The sequence below is a fragment of the Sminthopsis crassicaudata genome, chromosome 5 (genome assembly GCF_048593235.1).
Source record: "Sminthopsis crassicaudata isolate SCR6 chromosome 5, ASM4859323v1, whole genome shotgun sequence".
Classification (NCBI taxonomy): Eukaryota; Metazoa; Chordata; class Mammalia; order Dasyuromorphia; family Dasyuridae; genus Sminthopsis; species Sminthopsis crassicaudata.
In genome coordinates this window covers 62642618-62664871 of record NC_133621.1, presented here as the reverse complement: position 1 = coordinate 62664871, position 22254 = coordinate 62642618, and the positions used below count along the sequence as shown (strand labels likewise).

Here is a 22254-nt window from a genome sequence, read left to right as displayed (position 1 = left end):
TCATTAAAAAGGGACAATAACAAGTAAAAGGAGCTCTCTTCACCTTAGCCAAGCAAACATAATATAATGCAGATGTCTTCTCTTCACTTAGAATCAGAACAGCATTTGTCATTATATTAGTCGAAAATGCCTTTGTTCTCAGCTGCGATGCAGAAGCACTTAACTCTTACCAGTTTGGATTTAATGCCAACATCAAAACAAATACAGAAATAAATAGTCTATGGATTGCTCTTGCTTTAGTCCCCAGCTTCATAATTGGTAGAAAGCTTTTTCTGTTCATACTTCAGATGATTTGATTTTGTCTTGAACAAACATACATGATTGGGAAAACAAAAGTTATAAGATCATGACTCACTCCTAGAAACCTGAAGCCTTTTGAATTGTAAGACTCGATTCTTTTTATTTTTCTTAGATTTATATCAAATTGATGAAATTTTCTGGAGCTATGCCCATCTCTACATACATATTTTTGCATTTGTATTCACCATAAATTCTTGATGACTTACATCAGCATATATTGCTCAAAATTTATAAATGATAGGATCATCTAAAAGCAAATTGGAATTTGGAGGTCTACCTAGAATCTTGTGTAGTTATCAACTGTAGTTCACCAAAAGTGATCATATCTTATAAAATCAAATAGTTTGTGTAATTATGGGCTTTGCATTCTGATAACTAATGGTCACTAGGGAACCTGTTCTTGTTCCCTTATTAACAAAATCAAAGAATTCTAGAACATCATAGTTGGAGGGCATCTCAGGTCATACCTGGAAAAAAATTCCTTCTATTACTTAATCAACAAACAATCCAGCTTTTATTTGTAGATCTCCAATATATGAGGCAGCCCATTTCACTTTTAGACAGCTCCATTTATTAGGAAGTTTTTTTTTTTTTTCTGAAATCAAACCTAATTGTTCCTTTGTGTTACCTCTATCTCCCTCCTGCAGGAAACCTGTTCCAGTCTTCCTTCATCTCTATATATCTCCAATTCTGTAGGTACATATTTCTATCTATCTACCTATTTGGTTGGTACAGAGTTTTTTACCTATTGTGTTCCTCATTAGGAAATTGAGCTCCTTGAAGGTAGCTGTCAAGTTCCTGCTAAGTCTTCTCTTTTTCAGTATAATTATTCCTGGTTCCTTCATGCAATCCTATGTTCCTTTACCATCCCTGTTATCTCTCTGAGCTCTTGACTTTTAATTGCCTTCCTACAGTGTGATGCTAAAAACTGAAGATCATACTTCAGCTATGGTTTGACCAGAGTAAAGAAAATGGATTATTCCTTTTTATTCCTTTGTGCTTTCTTAGTACTTAGACTACTTTGACTTTCTTGGGATCATATCATACTCCTGAATTCATAATGAGCTTGTGGTCTACTAAAACCTTCATGTATTTCCCACATGAACTATTCTTTAACTACTCCTTTCACTAGAACTCGAGTAAGAATTTTCATTTGTCCCCTGATGTTTATCAAGCAATTAGCTTGAAAAAACCTAATTATATCTATTAGAGATTAAGTTCCTTTTAAGCAGCAACTGCCTTCCTTGGTTTGGCAGCAAGATGGCTCAATGGTTAGGGTTCTGGACTTGAATTTCTAAAGACCTGAGTTCAAAACCTGCTTCGAGCATTTATTAACTCTGGGATCTGGCCAAGTCGCTTAACACCTCAGCCTCAGTTTCCTCATATGTAACTGAAGGGAATAAGGGGACCTGCCTTACAGGATTGCATGAATATCAAATAAGACAAAATAGCTTAAAGTATTTTGAAAAACCATGAAATTATTTGTGTACTATGCTTTGTATATAATTAAATATTTAAGAAATATTTTTCATTATTACTGTGCTGTAAGAAGTAACCAATAGGAAGAGAGACCTGCTACTGAGTGAAATGAGCAGGACCAGGAGATCATTATACACTTCAACAACAATACTGTATAAGGATCAATTCTGATGGACGTGGCCCTCTTCAACAATGAGATGAACCAAATCAATACCAATAGAGCAATAATGAACTGAACCAGCTACACCCAGCGAAAGAACTCTGGGAAATGAATGTGAACCACTACATAGAATTCTCAATCCCTCTATTTTTGTCCACCTGCATTTTTTATTTCCTTCACAGACTAATTGTACACTGTTTCAAAGTCCGATTCTTCTTGTGCAGCAAAATAAACTGTATGGAGAGGTATACATATTTTATATTTAACATATACTTTAACATATTTAATATGTGTTGGGGAGGGGGTGGGGGAAAGGAGGGGGAAAATTGGAACAAAAGGTTTTGCAATTGTCAATACTGAAAAATTACCCATGCATATAACTTGTAAATAAAAAAGAAATATTTTTCATTCATTCACCTTCATGAATTCTTCTTTTCTCATTAATGTGTTTGTTAGGATTACAAAGTGAGAACTCAGGTTGTCTGGACAGTGACAAGGTGAGAACTCAGGTTGTCTGGACAATTACAAGGTAAGAATTCAGGTTGACTTGACAGTTCTCTGGCTCAGATCTTTGGTTCGGGCCTTTAAAGGGAGTTTACACCTTAGGAATTCTAAGAGGAGCAAGTTCATTGGTGGAACTATTTCCCTATGCCCCATTGAGTTCTCATATGCCTATTCTCTGGGAGGATAAAAGAAGGGCAGCATTGGGTCTGAGAAAATCAACTCTGGGATAGAGTTGTGAAGCCAGGCAGGCTGAAAGGAGACCAGTCTGATTTGGGGAAGGACAAGAGCTGGAGGAGATTCAGAGCTCCCAAGAAACCTGCGCACAAAGGAAAAGATTTTACAGATCTCCTCCCAGAGAAGGATTATAATTGAGCAGATGACCAGACCCTCACAATTCAAGAACTTTACATGTGTTATTTTTTAAAACATGATGTGTGTGGGTCACATAAAGCCCATAAGATTCCCTACTGTGACTTCAACCAGATTAAGATATAATTGGGAAATATTTAACAAAATAAATATAAATACAACAAAACATAGGTAATATTGAATTTTAAACCTAAGACAATATGTGACTCAGAGGATCTATATGTATGGTATAGATGTTCCCCTTTCTCTTTCAGTTTGAAATCATTGCTATAGAGGCTAGATTCTTAAACTGTGGGACAAACGATATCAGGAGTCTCATAAAGGAATATGTGGGTTATGACATTATTATTATAATCAGTAAATGTCTGGTTTGCATGACTATTTTATATACCTATTTACACAGAGTTACATAAAAGTTCCTCTGGTGAAAAGGGGTCATGAGTGGAAAAAGTTTAAGAAGACCTAAATTGGGTACAAAGAAGAAAGATATGAGTCACTGTCCTCATATTGTCTGTGAAATGTGGAAAAAAAAAAGAATAATTAAGGGCTAAATAGGGTCAGATTGACCTTTCCTAGTTTCTCTCCTTTTTCTATAGAGTTTTTGCTGGGCATAGAGACAAATTCCTTCATAATTTGAAGGAATAGAAGAGAGATGTAGCAGCAATTGGAGTTCAAATAAAGCATTTGTACATCCCAGACAAAATTTTAAAGTTATGCCCCTCTGACTTTAAAAATTCATACTTCTGTCTATTATTTCTCACTGAGATTAATTTACTCCTCTATCCTAGGATTCTGGATACCAGCTCTCAGGAAGGGGGGCATCATTCTCCATCCCTTCCAGAGCCAAGTCAGAGCTGGCATTATGAAAATATCTAGAAACAGGCTAGGCTTTTTGCAAGCTTTGGGAAGCAGTTCTGGAAAGAGAATTGAAAGTAGGTGAGAGGACCTGAGTTTGAATTCTGGTGATATTAATTATTGTGTGACCTTGAAAAAGTTAAATTATATTAACTGGATCTCATTTTCCTCATCTATGAAATTGGGTGGTTAGGTTAAATGTTTTCCAAGGTCCCTTACACCTCATAGTCTGTCATGATGATGATGTTTATCAAAATGATAGGATCAGTCATTAACACATGCATTATGGAGAAGTGAATTTTTTCAGTACTAAAGACATGTGCCTTTAAAATATTTTTCACTGTGCTTTCAGGATAGTGCCTTGGGAAACCCACCACCCCTTTCCCTAAGATCTGCTTTGAGACAATAAAAAAGTACCATTTTGAAGAAAGAAGGGGATTAGAGATGTTCATTTGGTGAGACATCATTGCATTCAAAATGCTGTTCAAACTCCCAAATTAATTGTTGTTCCTCCCTGCCCTGCTCCCTTCAAACATTTTGACTATCTATCTATCTATCTATCTATCTATCTATCTATCTATCTATCTAATAGTCAGGTAGTAAAACAATTAATCTCTTGTAGAGAGTCACCAAAAACTGTGTCTGAAATAGATCTGAAACAGGCTTCCTTGATTTCAAGTCCAGTGTCCTAATCATAGAAGGCATGTTTTTTCTTTTGGTCTATTAATCTTCCCATTATGCTTCAAATCCATTTTGTTCTCATTTACCACACTGCCTGTATGGTACATTGGAAGGAATACTGCTTAGTGTTGGAGGTTTGAAAGAGGAACTGGAATGAATGATCTTTTCTCTTGGTCCTGTCCTTCTCTCTGAAAAAGGAACTGGAATGAATGATCCTTTCCCTTGGTCTTATCCAAACCGTACTAAGACTTTTCTAGCTAAAGATGCCTTGTGCTAGAATCAAGCTAATAAAGGAAAAGAAGAAGAAAAAATAAGGAAATAGGAGACATGAAGTATAGGTGAGAAGAATTGTGTAGAGGACTTTGAAGAAGTTTCCTGCTCAAAAGAAGTGACCACAAATGAAGTTCCCTCTCCCAAACAACTGGAATAATGGCTCTCCGACTTTCTTTGACCTCTAGTCCCCAATTGCAGAATTTTACCTGCTATACAGTGGTGAGAAGGAACTCGTCTATGAATTGGCTTTATTGGTCGATGAACATTAAGGTAAACAGGCTTCAACTGATGCAACAAAATAATTTCATTCAGTTTTTTCTGCAGAATGAAATAGTCTTCTGATAACCTTGATATCTAAAAAGAAAGTCACATATCAAGTTACATCAAGGAAAAGAGAACCAGCCTTTCATGTGTCTAGTAGTTATTTGTTAACTTGATTATCACCAATTTTCCCTGTGACACAGCCATCTCTGTTTCTAGGTTTCTCCTCTGTTTTTGAGTATGTCATGACTGAGAACAAAGTTATCATTATTCCATCTCCTGCCTTCCTTTTTATGACCATCTATATTTGATGTAATTTTCTTATCCCTTTTTCTTGGATTTCCCCAAATCTTTCTTTGAGTCTCATCATTAAATTTAAACTTGCTGAGGGAAAATTGTAAGCTCCTTGAGGATAAGGACTATTTTATTTTTGTATCTTTAGCACCTAGTCCAGTGCCTGTCTCAGTTTAATAGGGTCTCAGTTTAATAAATGCTTGTTACATTGCATTGAATTCGTGACTAACTAAAGGTCTTTTTTCTGTTTCCATTTCCATTGTTTTGTTGAGCCTATCTTCTGTCTAGACACTGATGATCACTTTTTTCCTTCTTGACACTCTTAACCTTGGTCATATTGGTCATTGTCTTCTGCTTTTCTTTTTCTGAGTTGTCCAATCTATTTTCCTATGCTTGCTTTTAGACCTTAACTTCTTCTCTTCCTTCACTGACTTTTTCTTGAGAACTCTTCCACTATTTTCAGTTACCAGTTGTCTAAGGATGTCTCTCTAAATCTGGCAATGAATTCTTGGAAACCAGGGTTCAGAGTTTAGGCTTCATATTCCTGACCTTCAGAAGAAGGAAATTCAAGGATGTTTCTAATGTGTTTTAGCTTTTTTTTTTTTTTTTAATAGTGGCTAATAGGTGATACAGCTTTAGATAGATATGGGATAATAGGTAACAGATTATACAGCTTTAATCTCAAAATGGTTTCAAGAAAATACTTCAATAACTTCATGGAGGATAGGTTTATGTGAGCAAAATTGCAGATATTTAGGATCGCCTTTTAACCTTTGAGGATGATCTTGGAAAGCTAAACATCATGTTCTTTCTTACAATATGAATCAATCAAGGACAAGATAGTCAGATATGGGGATCATTCATTGCTCAAAATCACTATGGCATATGCTGTACTCATTGTTTTGATTGATAATGGATCATAAGAGTGAATTCAATTTCCTTTTTCACTTAGAATTATGATCCCTTTCTTTGGTCCTATCCTTCCCTCTGTTCCGCCAATGGAACCAAGATTTTCATATCTGGAGGTTACATGTACCAAAATCAAACTGAAAAAAGGGAAAGGAGGAGAAAAAATTAAGAGGTGAGGAAACCAAAGCTAAAGTAGGTAATTCCTTTGCTAACACCATCATTAATTATTAATTAGAAATTCTCCCTCACAAATATTCAGATGGAGTATTCCTCCCAGGTGAATGTCATCACCTCAATGAATGGGTTTTTCTCCAGAGTCCCCCCACTGTCTCTTTGACTACCAACACATATCTAACTTTTTGCTTGTTAAAGTATTATTCTGAACACATTAAAGTGACTATGATATAATAATTTCATAATGAGGCATTAGGGTTTCTTGCTCTAAATCAAAGTCTTAGAGGTTTTCTTAGTTATAATATAAAATTCCTAACAATAATTCCAAAACATGAAAATAATTTATACTGTCATAACATTATCCTATTTGTCATTGTGAATAAAACATTAATGTTGTCACTATATAATGTTCCTTATTGACCCTGAATAATTGTCAGTTAGGTGGATTACAAAGTGGATAATCATTTGAACATACTCATTCTCCAGTTTCATTTAACTATTTGGCTTCATTTTTAAAAAGAGATAATGAATAAAGGGCAAATCACTTAATTCGCTGAGCCTCAATTTCCTCATTTGTAAAATGGGATTAAGAATATTTACAGTACCTAAGCTCACACTGGGTTATTTTGTGAAAATGAAATGAGAAAAATGTAAATATAGTGTTGTATAAATCTTAACAATCTCTAGAAATGGTGGTATACATCAGCATCCCCCTGATCTCCATTAATACTATTTCTTTAATATAATTAATTTTATGGATAACATATTTTTTCCACTGGAAATAAATAAAACTATCAACTTACCTGCTTTGAAAAAACAGTGAACTCATAGGCTTCTTTCTCAGAAATTGTTTTTAATTCCTTCTCATCCCTGGCCTTGATATTAAAACTTCCCTTTGGTTTCATTGAATAGGAATATGCCCTGCAAGTGTGTCTTTCTATGTCTGGTTTTCCTGAGACAAGATCTTGGTTTTTAATAGAAGGGGGCTTTCCATCCCTTAACTGTTGTCTTCTTCTGTAGCCCCGATATTTACTCTGAATGAACACTGCAGCTTTATCTTCTTCCAGATCTTGTTTTTTCTGCTCAACTTGTTTCTCTTTCTCTCTGACAGACTCTTGTTTTAATTCTGCCTTCCTCCCTCTGGGCATTATTCCTTCATGCTTCATATGGCTTTTCTCTTGGCTGTGCTTTGAATTATTCTGGATAAAGGAAGATGTTCTCCTTTCTTTCTTTTTACTGTCTTCACTGTGATACCTTAGGCTGAGACTAGGTTCCAACGGTTTTTGAAATGAACTCTGGTGACAGCCATGCTCTCGGAATTGATATCCCATGTAGTTGGGGTTTTCTGACAAGCTTTTCCTTTCAGAATATGCCATTTTTAGCTCCTCAAAATTTTTTTCTTCATTATAGTCTTGGTGATTTCTCTGGATCACAGCAGTGTCTTTCTCAGAGGTCTCTATCTTAGTTATACTTTCCTGCTCCTTTCTACCATTTAATTCCAGACTTACTTCTGACTTAAAGCCTTCCATTGGAACCAATTCTTGCTGAAGTTCTTTTCCACAGATATGGTTTATTTGATAATCTCTGTAGTTATTTCGAATGCCATTGATGGCTTCCTCTTTAGTTTTAAAACTAGATCTTTTTATAACTGATGCACTTCCTTTATAATTGAAAGACTGATTGAATGCTTCATTAGCAGGGACCACATTTTCAGAGTATTCTTTCTCCACAATGAAGTCCCTGTAGAAATTATATTACATCTGAATATGCACATAATAAATAATAAAAAAACATACAGAAACATCTAGGTATTAAATAATAAATATTTTGTTAATTAGAAAAAAAGAGGATAGAAGGGAATAAACACTCTTTAAGTACTTGCTATGTACCAGGCATTGTGCTAAGCACACATTAAAAATGATCTTGTTTGATTTTTGTGACAACCCTGAAAAGTAGGTGCTATTATTAAGCCCATTTTATAGATGAGGAAATTGAGGAAGACACAGGTTAAGTGACTTGCTCATAGTCACACATGTAAAAAACTGAATTTGAACTCAAATCTCCTTGACTCCAGGCCTAGCACACTATCCACTGTATTACCTAATTATTTTTAAGCACAAATCTAGGGAATAACATTAACTAAACATTTCTCCAAACACTTGTTTTCCAAATGACTTAAGGAAGTAGTGGAAAGAATTCTGGACTTGGAGTTAACAGAAAAAAATTGTATTTAAATTCCACCAACACACTAATAATAGTGAATGGAGGCAAGCTACTTTACTTTGCTAGAGCTGTTTCCTCTTATGTATAATGGAGACAATCATAAATATAGTATATATTTCTCAGAACTGTTGTGGAGGTTAAAGAATACATTATCTGCAAAGTTCTCTGTAAATCTTAAAGCCCTAAATAAATGTAAGTTTTAGAGAAAACCAAAAGAATAAATAAAGTGTCAAATCAATTGACAAGTACATTGTAAAGTTAATCCCTTTTTGAAAGGTAGTATATATCTACATTTTATTGAGATCTACTTGTTACAGTTCATTTCCTCCAATATAGGTTTCCTTAGAAAAGGAAATTCCTATAAAAAGAGATGTAAATAGCATTTTCACTCTTTTTGTTGTTGTTTGCTTGCACTTTGTTTTCTTTCTCATTTTCCCCTTTTTTATCAGATTTTTCATATGCAGCAAGATTACTATATAAATATATATAGGATTTAACATATATTTTAACATATACTGGATTACTTGCCATCTAAAGGAGGGGGTGAGGGAAGGAGTGGAAAATTTGGAACACAAGGTTTTGCAAGGGTCGATGTTGAAAAATTATCCATACATATACTTTGAAAATAAAAAAGCTTTAATTAAAAATATAAAAATGTAACACAAAATATATATAGATGTGACCAAAAAGTAGACTTTAAACCCTTCATCTCTTCCAAGCTGTCTAGCTGTCCTGTTAATGCACCTAAAGTGCACTGAGTATCAGAACATTATAGAAAAGGAAAAAAAAAACCAATAATAAAGTCCCTTTCCATTCCATGAATCAAGCAGTTTTCATTGTCTTTATTTTATGTTGATTATCTTCCAGTTTGAAGAACACATACTCACTGCTACCAGAAGTACTCGTGAATGAGATTTTGGAGAAATGACCACAAAAGAATTCAGCACCTAGAACAGCACTTGAGAAAAAGGATTCAAATCTAGATCCTCTGATTGTGAGCCCAGAATGCTTACATTATATTGTGCTGCCTCATCAAGCCTTAGTCCCAAAATCAGAGAGGAATCTAAGAACATTTAAAATTCTTAAATGTTTTATTAACAATATGGACACTTCCCAAATAACTGGTGGTTATATTGCTAACACCTGACAATATCATCATTTTGGCATTAAAAGATCCACGACCGGGATTGGCAAGGAAATGTGGCACGGGGGAAAGAGTTCTGATTCTGGAGTCACAAAGAATTTGGTTCAAATACTCTCTCTGATATACTGTCCATGTGATTTTGGGCAAATCCCTTAATCTCTAAGGACTTCCATTTTCTAATTTGTAAAGTGAGAAGGCAGAAGGATTGGATTAGATTTCTTCTGGTGTCCTTTCATTTTTAAATCTCTCATCATGTGATTACCTCCAAAAGGCAATATATAAATAAATAGCCACAAAGATAGAAATGGATTAGTAAAGCAAACTTAATTTCAATAATTTGGCAGGGGATGGGGAGGAGTTATATGGGAGGGTAAAGAGCAGATCTATAGTTTCACTGGTGTGAAACTTTCCACCAATGAAGATGGCAAATCACTTGCAAGTTCTAGCTTCAGAGAGCTATTTATAGGGGGCACTGAGAAGATAAATAACTGGTCACACAGTGTATAAGAAGCAGGAACTGAAACCAAGTGTATCTAGTACTTGATCTACTATGCCATGCTGCTTCTCCTTCATTAACATTAGATGCAATGACATGAATAATAAATATCTGTAGCAAAAAAATACTATTTTTGCATATTAATGGATTTTTCAAATCTAAATGGAAAGTTCCCCACTAAAATCTTTTTCAGTCTGACATTGTAATTAATCCTAGTTTTTTGACTCCATGCCAACAAACTCTGGTAAATCCCATCAAGATGAAAAGATTTTGAATACTGGCCTCTACAAGATAGCATGTTTGTCCTCAAAGGCTTGTCTTTGCTAAGTTTGGAGAGGCTGATGGCTTAAAGGTTGGCTATGAATTTGAATACAAAGCTGTGAATGGAGGGATAGAGGGGTTGGGTTCTTTATCCCCATTGAGGAAATCTTGATTCTTTTTGTATATTTTAGGGAGGTACAATAATGGGAAAGGATTACTATACCTTTTCCTTTCAAAGCTGAACTTTCTTTCAAATTCCTGGTCATGAATCTGGAGAGTTGCTACTTCTTTTCCCATTTTTTTAGTCATTTCTTTCCTTTGTTTCCTAACCAGATGCCCTCGTGCAACTGATACAAATTAAAACATATTAAATTTTAGTAATTATTGTTATTTAGAGAAACATAAACATTAACTGTGTTTTATTGGCAACATGGTCACAAAATTGAATACCAGCAAAAGAAATTTAAATTAAAGATGCCAATAAAAGCAGAAGAGTCTATAGATAATGGTGATAATGGAGAGTCATCATTGAGACTTTCCAGGGGATAAGTTATGACAGTTAGAGAGTTGGTATGTACATAATTATAGAGAGGGTTAATTGAAAAACAAAGACTATCTTGTATCTTGAACACAAACACATATCTAAAATAAACATTGGTAGGCTATCCTGATATGGACAGGTTAAACTGATTTTTTAAAAAAGGAAAATAATACTTGTCAGGTGTTGGGAATAAATATTTGAAATTAATTCTTGACATACTGAAATTATTTTTGGGAAAGATGGCACTTAAACAGTGACTTCTTAGAACCTTAAGACACTAAACATCTTAAATGTTTAGAAATTATCCATAAAATTATGATAAATACTTTTTACTTGTGGTGAATCTTATGACTAATGCCCTCAGAGTTTTCTGTTTGTTCCCTGATAGTAATAAGAAATGAAACAGCAATGAGGTGTTAGTACTGAGGTAGAAATGTGAATTTCTTGACAATTAGTTTGCTGTTCTCTCCATATAAGAATATAAATTATTAATGAAAAATTAAAGTCAAGAAAAATAATCATTTGTGATAGAAATTTAAAGGAAATGTGATAATGTCTATATTTTCCCTATAGTAATGGGAAAAGAATGCCCTTTAAAAAGTGAGATTTGATTAACTAATCAAAAATAATGGAAGCATAAGCAAAATCTATAAAAATAGACAAAATCCAAGTTGTCTGTTGAGTTTATGATATTGTGAAGCTTGAGGCTATAAAATAAGTGAATTCCATTAATGGCTCTATCTTATATTTTAGATAAATTATATTTTGAGATAGTGCCAGGACTAGGAGTGGTAATAAAATAACAGGTAAAAAACATTTTATTTTAAACAGTCCACCATTAAGTAACCCAATGTAGAATCAGAATAACTATATCATCAGAGTAATTAAAATATGTAATAAGATCCAACTATATAAAAATTATGAATGAGATGTAGTTGGTATCAGCATGATCCAATATCAAATATCCATGTTGATTAATTTATCTATTGAATAATTAAAGAGCTTTCATATGTTTACCTGACTGTATCTTAGTAGCACTCTCTTTCCTTTTCTCCTGTAATTTTTTATACCTCTTTGAACCCAAGAATCCTCTGACACAGGCCTGTATCAATATGATCTTGTCAACTTTTTCCTTTCTCATTAAATTCAACTCTTCCACATGATAATATTTAAGGAACACCTTAAAAGAGTTAAAAAATACACAAAGCAATTATGATGTCTGTAGCTAAAAGGGCCAAGTTTTTCATCCTATAACATACCTAGAAGCAAAGATCTTCCTCAAATACCAGAAAGGATACTGGAATATTAATTGTATAAGTTGCTTGTAAAACTGCTGCCCTGCAGAATATAATATTACTAGTTAAAATGCTATTATCTGTAATTTTGGATTTGGAAAATGGTAGTCTATAAGGCTGTGGGCTGATGTCTGCTATGCTTTTGCAATTGCTAGGGCTATAGGAAACTTCTGCTAAGCATAATATAGAATAGGAGTCAGGAAAGTATAGCTTGACAGCCAATTTTGAATCATAGCCTACCCAGTTCAAGAACTAAAAAAAAAGAATGATTTTTTAATACAATTTTAGACGTAGGTGGCCTGTTATTATACTTTGTTAATTTTTATAAAGACCATTAAAAACTGGAACGGACTTTTAAAGATCATCTAATCTAGCCTGCTTCTTTTATACATATTGTAATTGAGATTCAGTGAAGTTAATTTCTCCTAGGTTACATAAATCATAAACAGCATAGGGAGAATTTAACTCAGCAGGTCTGACTCAAAATCTGCTACTCTATTTCCATTATACTCTCAGAAATCAGTCCTTTCATTGATAATTAGTGACTATAAATTTTTATGGAATAGATCAATAGTATTATTAGAAGACATGGAAATCTCTAAAAATTTCAGTCTAAAGTCTTTAAATCTAATAATTAATGAAGCTAATGATTTTTAAATGAGATAAAATGATTTTCCATAGCTTAATTTCTAAGTTGGGGACAATTTGAGCATTCATTTTTCAGCTGAGTAAAGGGAAGTGCAGGGAGACCCACAAATCCATAAGAAAGTCATTTGTAGGAAGTCATGAGGTGTATTCTTTTTGGACATAGTCTTGACTTTAAATATACCTAAGCTGGCATTTCAGAATTGTAATACAAAATGAAGATAGTTTTCCATTCCACAAATAGGCGCCTGGAGGACTGAATCTTCTGAAGAGAAAGAACTTATAACCTTTTGGGAACAAGGTGGCATATTTCTCACCACTGAAAGATCAAACATTTATTAATAGGTCATTGCAAAGAGATTTTATTTCAGTAGCCAAAAAAGCAGTTTTTATAATTCAAACCTGACAAATGAAACACAAGACCCATGAACCTTTATGACAGACTTCTCTCATAGTTGCTCAAGGTCACACAGGTAGCAAATATCAGAAGCTACTTTTGCATGAAAATTCTATTGCCTGAGAATCTGTTTTCATGGACAAGCAAATTAATGCTATGCCTTTTGATTAGATCTAGTTTTCTATGAATTTCTCTGGAGCTGATATATTTAGTCTGCTCTGCTGCTGACAATTCATTTCAAATTCAATCAGTTTAAAAAGGTCATCATTTCCCCCCCAACAGTATTAGAAATGTCCTTATGTTAAATACTGTTATCCATCTTAATGAGTTGGGAAAGGTGAAATGGAAAAATACAAATAGTTTGAAAATGGTACACAAATATCATGAGGGTTCAGCCTTTTTTATGAGTTAAAACTCCATTTGTAGTTAAGAATAACTTTCTACTGGGAAGATGAGCCTTTCATGTTTTTGTTTTTCTTTGTATTCCTAGCACTGGCACAGTATCTTGTCTAATCAATACATGTTGAATTACACTGGCTATTTTGGGAGTTCTAAAGAGACAATTGATATTAAAATATGTCCCTCTGTATGTTACATGGTTGTTACCTGTTCCATTATATAGGTTCTTGAACTAGGTTAAAGACTAGGTAGGCTGTTTGTCCTGAGATGTATTTCCATTCCATAATAATGTCTCGGTACAAGCCGGCTCTCTAAGAAAACAGTTTCTTTGACAAATGCTTAATATGAAGCACTGTGAAAATATGAAATACTCTGGACAATACTGCTTACAGTTAGTCACTATGATTGCATGTAAATCTGCAAAGGGGAGGACTTGGTTTGAAATGTGATTTTTCAGTGTTATATTTTTCCACTTTTGTTTTGGATTTTGATTATGATGTAAAGAACTTCCAGTGTAGAAACCATCTTCTTTGATGGATAGCAGCAATTCATCCACCTAGATAGGCAAAGAAAGTTAGTTGCCACTGGCCCTGAGAAGACAAGGCACTGATTTGCACATTGTCACAGAGTGTGTCAGAGTCAAGATTTGAATCCAGGGTCTTCTATGTCAAATAAGTCTTAGTGTTTTGAGAGCTTTGCTAAATGTGAAAGCAACCCTTCTTAGACCTGAGTGCCATGGGGGACCAACACATGCCCCTTGCTCTCCATTGTTCTTCCCACAGTGTTGAACTAAACATTCCCCCAGGAACTTGAAATTTTATCCTTCCCTCTCTCCTTGGAAAGGTATTGACTATTTGTGAAACACAATTTAAGACATCATTTCCTTAAGAGTTTTCTAATTCCAAAGATCAAGCACTGTTTATCAAGGTTCACATCTTCCTTTAAGGATTAAAATAAACAATTATTTGTTAGGATGTGAGATCTGACACATGGGGTATAGTGGAAATTTGGATACCAGTATTAGAGGATTCAGGTTCAGATTAAATTAAGAGAGTGGAATAGGGTATTTATATACCAAGTGCTTTATCTATAGACATATGAAATATGTGAATATACACATCATTATCATAGCTGGCATTTATATGGTCTGCAAAGCACTTCACAATTCTTATTACATCCTCAAAAGAAGCCTTGGACATAGGTTCTTTATTATCCTCATTTCTAAATGAGGAAACTGAGGCAATATGTACAGAATAATTACAATATCATTTCTGTGCTAGATTAGAGAATAGGGCTAGCTCTGTAACTTCAGTAGATAAGTAAGGAAATTCCCTTTAACAAAAATGTTGGTCTAGTAACTTTTTTTTGCAACTTCCAGCATTAGAAATTATCCAGAGCACTGAGAAGTCATGGAGGAGAGCTTTAAAATAACAGACAAAGCAAACCATGACTTGATCAGGGTCACACAGCCAATGCGGGTCACAGGCAGGATGTGAATCCTGGGCAGAGCAGAATATTACAAAAGGACCTGAATATTTCAATTTGACCAGTACTGTCAATTATGGATTCTTTATATTTTATTATATTTTGGAGAATTACAAAGTAGAAAGAAAGAAATCAGTCAGCCTTTATGTGGGGTCATCACTGCCATAATTTATTATAGCATCTCTCTCTCTCTGTCAGGCTTTGAAAGTGCATTTCCTTCTAATTCTGAGCAAGCATATCAGAGCAAGTGCCATCATTAAGAGGTACTGCTTTCTTGGAGGCACTGCCTTTGAAGTCAGGAGGACCAGAGTTCTAATCCGATCTTGGACATAGTATTAGTTGTGTGACTCTGGGGAAGTCACTTACCCCAATTGTCTTTAAAAAAGAAAAAGAAAAAAGAACTTCTTTTTCCTTGATATTGAATAAAATAAAAATGCAGAGCTGTTATTAAATAGAAAAGGAACCCAATTATTTGTTTTATTCACAATTCCATGGCACTAGTCCTACAGTTATCAAAACACAATTTCATAAACCTCAAGTGAAGAGAATTAATGTACATCTCTATGGTTACACACATCAAAACATTACTTTGGTTTTTCCAAGAGCCCAGTTATCAAGACCAGCTTGTTCTAAGATGGCAGCACAGGTTTCAGGGCTTACTGGAGGTTCCTCACTTGATTTGTAGCAGAGGATATAGTACCTAAAGCCAAAACAAGTTTTATTAGTAAAATAAAAAGGGATTAAATGTAGACTGCTTTTTTGTCTTCAGTTCTAGGTGGACATTGGTCTTATGGGTATAAGAGAAAAACAATTGTCATAGAATCCTTGGAAATCCTTTCTTTGTTGCATATCCAAAACTTAGCACAGTACCCGGTGTATAATAGGTGCTTAATAAATGTTTATTTGTTGATTGTTGTTTGAACATCCTTCAGACAAAGGATAACATAGGGTTGAGGAATAACCACTTAGAACAGCTCTAGAATAAATTCAGGGTTTTTCTAGCTCAGGTGATTCAACATCTGATGGCCCAGAATCAAATTGGTTTCCAAAAGGAAGTCATTTGCCCCAGAGCTCACTGTGGATCAGTATATCAATGGAAGGAGCCGGGGATGTTTAGCTTAAAGAATTTAGGAATTAGTTGTGCCCAAATAGTTATTTTCAATAAAATGAAAGGCTTTTGTGGGGAGAAACTAAATGCTTTTTGTTGGAAGCCAGGAACAATGAATGAAGTCTGAAAGAAAGCAGATTTTGATTGGACATAAGGAAAAGCCTTCCTAATGGTAGGGATGATCCAAAAGTAAAGTGGGCTTTTATTGGGTGATAGAGTTCTTGAGGTATTGAAAGGAAGTTGGATGGTCATGTGGAGGAATTATATTGAGGAATCCTGGTCAACTGGAGGTTAGATTAGGTAACCTTTTTAATCTTTAAATTCTGGGATTGCATGAAATTGTCCTTGTTGACATGTACTCAGATTTAGCTTTTTATGCAAAGTGAGTTCAGGAAGCATAATGCCATTTAAAATTTGTTTCTTTGCAACAACATAGAATTATCTAACTAGAAAATACTTTCCAAAGGTCTACTAATTTATGCATATTATTTAGAAACTCAGTCAAAGCCTAACACCAACCACACTACACACCTGGGGAGGTTATTCGGTTCTATTATCACCACCACAGGACTTTCACAAAACATTCCATCTTAGATTCCTTGCCAATTTGGAGGAGAGCTTTAAAATAACAGACAAAGCAAACCGTTTAGCAAGTAGCTTATGGTAATAAATAGCCTGAGGTTAGGTCACCTCAGCACTTAGTTTCTCCACCTTCAAAGACTTCATTTACCACTCAAGTGTTTCTCCACATCTACAATAATTTAACATTTTCAAATTAATTGAAAATTCATTGGAGTTTCTGACCTGGCAAATGAGCGATCATCAGCTCCAGCTTCCAAAAGTGGACAGGATTAGCTTATTATGTTGCTATCTTAATAAAATTGTAATTACTTTGAAAGACATCTATATTAGTGGGATTTTCAAGGATATCTACTCATCTGTAATCCATTTTGAGTTAACCTTCATAGTCTTGCCTTTCTCTCCTCTCCACCAACAAAATCCTCCAACTTAGCCACTGTACCTCATATATACCTTGTGCTTCCTTTCCATAATATCTTTCTTTTTTTCTGTCTACATATTTATCTATTTTCATTTCATCCAGTGGAATACAAAGTCCTTAAAAGTAGGAATAATTTCATTCTTTGAATTTATATCTATAGCATCCAGAACAGTGTCTGGCACACAGTAGGTACATAGTTGTTTTTTGTCCTTCATTTTGGAAGAGGATCAATGACAGTACATGTCCATGAAATGCATTTAAGTGAGGCAGAGTTGCACAGAGTCATCAAGTCTCATTCTTCTTCCAGAGTCACTAACGATCAATGGCAGGACAAAAGTCCAGATGATGGTGATGGCCTGGGATGCAATGGGTAACCTTGGGATCTGACCAACTCTGTTTAGCCAATTTATAGTTTTGGAATGCTCTCATCTTCTCATTCTTCTGAGGAAAATTTTAAATCACCACTGGGTTTAAGACCTGCCTCCCTCCCAAGCTGGCTTTAGCTCATCTGCTGAGATAGTTTTACTGTAGTGTGGCCTCTGTGCATGTTATGGCTTTTTGAAACCACAGGACATAGCTGGTACCTAGTTAATGCTAATCAATTACTAAATATTTATTAAGGATATACTATGTATCAGGAACTGGGAATATAGCTACAAAAAAATAAAATGACCATTCCTAATAATAAGCTTACATTAAATGATGGTGACTGTTCAGCTGATCTCCAAGTGACTGTCAACTCCAAGAGAGCTACATGAACCAACCTGGGGAGCATGAACACATATTATGGAATCTTCTGAGTGCTTTCCCATAAAGGCTGGTAAATCAGTACGGCACAGGAACAATTAGTTTTGACTAAAACATTGTAAAAGTACATACTATGTGCTAGGTACTGTGCTAAGCCACTTGCAACACAATGAAGGCAAAAAAATTGAACCACCTATTTAGCCTTCCCTCAAATTAAAAGTCTCTGGAAAAATAGGAACGGTATTTTTAAAAATGCCTCTTTGAAGAAACTAGAATCTGTAGTCTTCTTAGCCAAATCTTGACTCTTTCTTTTAGGAAAAAAAGAAAAAAAAAAACTTCCTAATAAAGTAGACGGAGGACTTTTCAAGCATGTGTATGAAACTATGCATTATTTACATATTACTTAAGATTTTACTCTCTCCCGAAGCATTTTTAAATGTCAATTCATATCTCAATCTCTTTTAAAGAACCAAGGATGTCTTATGCTAGAAATTCCTTTTGAACCAAGGTTTTGATACCATATTTGGGGTGAAATTTGCCATTGAAATAATTTTGATTTATATACTCACAATAATAACCATATTACTTCTTAGCAACACAGGAGGACAGTGAATCAGTCAACTAACATTTATTAAGCATCTATTATGTTCCAGGCACTATACTAAATGTTGAGGCCACAAAGAAAGGAGAAAAAAAACTGTCCCTGTTTTCAAGGATCTGATTGTTTAATGAGGGAGACAACATTGCAAAGGAAAAAATACATGGTGGATAATTTGGGTTTAGTCTCAGAGGATAGGCCATAAGTTTGGAGAAAATTAGGAGACTTCTAGAGAAGGGGTCTGGAATAGTATATTGGAAAGAACACTGATTGTAAAACAGAGACCTGGGTTCTAGTCTCAATTCCAATATAAATAAAGTGGTCCTTGGTTTATTGGTCCATAAAATCAGGGAAATAGCTAAACACAATTCTCTTTTAGCTCTAAAAATTCTGCTAATATTAAAGAATAAACTGATAAGAAATTATTTCCTATATACATTAAGAATGTTTTTTATCTAGGATATATTTTATTTATGTTACATCAATTTAAATGTGTTGCTATGACATATATTCTATTTTATTATACAGACATTTCTTTCTAGCTACTTTGTAAACAAATTCTATCAATTTTTTAAACTGGAGCATCTTATGATAAAAGATTCTGACAACAAAAGTCAATTAAAACTTATCTTTTTTAAAAACCATAATTTTTGAGAAGAAAAGTTTACTGGTATAAAAATAGCCCTATTTATTACTTTGCTTTCTCTTGGACTGGCATTTTTGGTAAAAAGAAAGATCAGTACTTACAGTATAGATTAGTACACCTCTCAGATCTATGGATAAGGCAAGAGTTTATAACTAAATAAGAGGTGAAATAAATAATTTTGATTACATGAAATTAAAAAGACTTTGCACAAACAAAACTAATGAAACAAAATTAGAAGAAAACCAGGAAATTATGGAAACATTTACAGCAATTTTTTTCTAATAAAAGCCTTATTTCTCATATATGTATACATACATACATACATACATATATATATATATATATATATATATATATATATATATATATATATATATATATATATATATATATATATATATATATATATATATATATATATAGAAGTGGGTCTTTAAAAGAATATGAGTCATTCCTCAATGGATAAATTGTCAAAGAATAAACTCAAGCTGTTTTTAGAAGAAGAAATCAAAGCTATTATATGAAAAAATATTCTAAATCACTATTGATTAGAGAAATGAAAACTAAAGAAATTCTGAAATATTATTTCACATTTATTAGATTGGTTAACATGACAGAAAAAGAAAATGACAAATGTTGGAGGGAATATGGAAGATTGAGATACTGATGCACTCTTGGTAGAATTGTAGACTAGCTCAATCATTCTGGAGAACAATTTGGAACTATACCAAAAGGTCTATAAAACTGTGTGTATCCCATATTGTATCTGGGTTATATTGTAACATATGTAAAATGTATGGGATTGCCTGTCATCGGGGGGAGGGAGTGAGGGAGGGGGAGATAATTTGGAAAAATGAATACAAGGGATAATATTATAAAAAAATTACTCATGCATATATACTGTGGGATAAAATTCTAAAAAAAAAAACCAAAACAAAAAAACCTGTGTGTATCCTTTGATACTCTACTTTGCTATCTCTGCTGTCTGAATCCAATTGAGGGAATGTCCTATCAATTGGGAAATGGCTGAACAAATTGTAGAATATGAATAAAATAGTATTATTGTTCTATAAGAAATGATGAGCAGGATGGTTTCAGAAAAACCTGAGAAATTCTATATGTACTGATGCAAACTGATGTGAGCAGAACTTGAAGAATATTGTACATGGTAACAGCAATATTGGAAAGATGATCAGCTGTGACCTAGCTATTCTTCTCAAGACTATGATCCAAACATTTCCAAAGAATCCATGATGAAAAATGCTATCCATTTCCCGAGAGAACTGAAGAACTCTGAGTGTAGTAGAATGAAGCATTGTTTTAAAAATTTTATTTTTCTTCTTTTTTGGGGCAACATGACTAACATGTGATTTTTTTTTTTGCATGACTTGATATACATAACCAATATCATATTGCTTGCCTGCTTAAGGAATAGGGGATGCATAGGAAGGAAGGAAAGAATTTAGAACTAAAATTTTAAAAAAAGAATGTTATTTTTTTTATAGTAATTGGGAAACATTTAATGAAGTAAAACTATCTTAAAAGAAAGAAAGATTAGTACCCATAGAATATGAATATTTATGAAGAATCCACATACCGCTTTATGAAGTTAGCAAAAAGTATACGATGGGAATAACCCTGTCTGCGAATCCTTGCTGTTTCCAGAATTCCTGTGTAGCGCAACTGTAACATAACTTTCTCTTTATCAAATTTCCTGGCCTGGCGATCATTATTTGGCTTGATGCAACGAACGAAATGAGGCTGACCAACTGCCATCTTTGATAATAAATCCATCAAGGAATACTAGAAAACATGAAGACATTTCCCCTGTAGTTTAATCAATCCTTTCTTTTCATTATAAAAATGTTTTTCATAAAGGAAGTGTCATAACACTTCATTAATTCAGATAAAAACAAATTAATGAGAAGACTGAATCATAGACTATGTTTTAAAAAAAGAAATACAATTTTGTTATTTTCATGCAGTAACTAGAGGGAGTAATGAGAATATTGCCTAGTAGAGGTCAAGGATAGAACCTCTTTAGTCACTAGTTAAAAACTATCTATAACATATTATCTGCTAAAGCTTGCTTAAAATTATACACAATTTGCCCAATTAAAGAGTTTGTAGGTTCTTTGGTCAAATTTGTTTATATTATTAATTTGCTTATAAAATCTTGTTATGGAAAATGCAAAAATAAACTTCAGCTTAGCTCACATAGATTGGATATTTCCTAAGTATACTTAAAATAATTTTTGATATTTCAAGGGTTCTCTCTGGGATTAAACTCCTAGAGATTTTTATCAAAATTTTAAATCACTTTCTCTTGCTGCTTCTTTTCATCCCTTCTTTCAAACCTTCTTACCTTTTACAGCCAGTACCTTTTATTTTCAAAATACCTTCTTTCTATTCTGTCTACCTTGGGTGTGCTTAGGTATTTGCCTTTTGTTTTATCCATTAGAATGTATATTCCCAGAAGACAGGGGCTATTTCACCCTTCTTTGTATATCTAGTATTTAACACATTGGAATGATAAATCAGGCAAGGTGTCTTGCAGAAGAAGGATTTTAGCTGAGATTTGAAGAAAGCAAGAGAAGGCATGGGTCTGGTCCCTATCCCATAAGTTTTCACTGGTGGTTCATATTTCTGAACTCTCTCTCTCCTCAATGAAAACTCACGAGACAGGGACTGGAGCCATGATTTCTTAGTCATGGAATATAGGAAGATAACAGAAGAGGAAACTCCATTAAAGGTTGGCACTCTTTTCTGCAACCTAGTCTTTAGGGAACTGCCTAGAATACTGAGGAATTAAATGAGTTCTCCAAGGCCACTGTCAGAGGTGGACTTGAACTCAGACCTTTCTGGACTTCCTTCATTATGCCATGTCTCTCATGCATTATACAGAGACATCTCATTTGACAGTTCTTCCCTGATGTATAAACTTAAGGCAACTCTGACAGGTAAGGGACAAATTTGAATTTACAGTTATCTATTAAGTACATTGTTATCC

The 22254-nt window shown here is 34.0% G+C and overlaps 1 protein-coding gene across 1 annotated transcript in view; it reads right to left on the bottom strand.

Moving 5' to 3' along the window:
* The window catches only part of MYO3A (myosin IIIA), a 209129-nt gene that overhangs the window by 29565 nt on the left and 157310 nt on the right, over positions 1-22254 (bottom strand). The window contains exons 24-29 of the mRNA XM_074269536.1: positions 20842-21047; positions 15734-15845; positions 11942-12104; positions 10607-10730; positions 7063-7999; positions 4828-4975 (exon numbers count right to left, since the gene is read on the bottom strand). Of these exons, the coding sequence (XP_074125637.1) occupies positions 4828-4975; positions 7063-7999; positions 10607-10730; positions 11942-12104; positions 15734-15845; positions 20842-21047 (1690 nt within the window). The remainder of the gene's footprint in view (positions 1-4827; positions 4976-7062; positions 8000-10606; positions 10731-11941; positions 12105-15733; positions 15846-20841; positions 21048-22254) is intronic.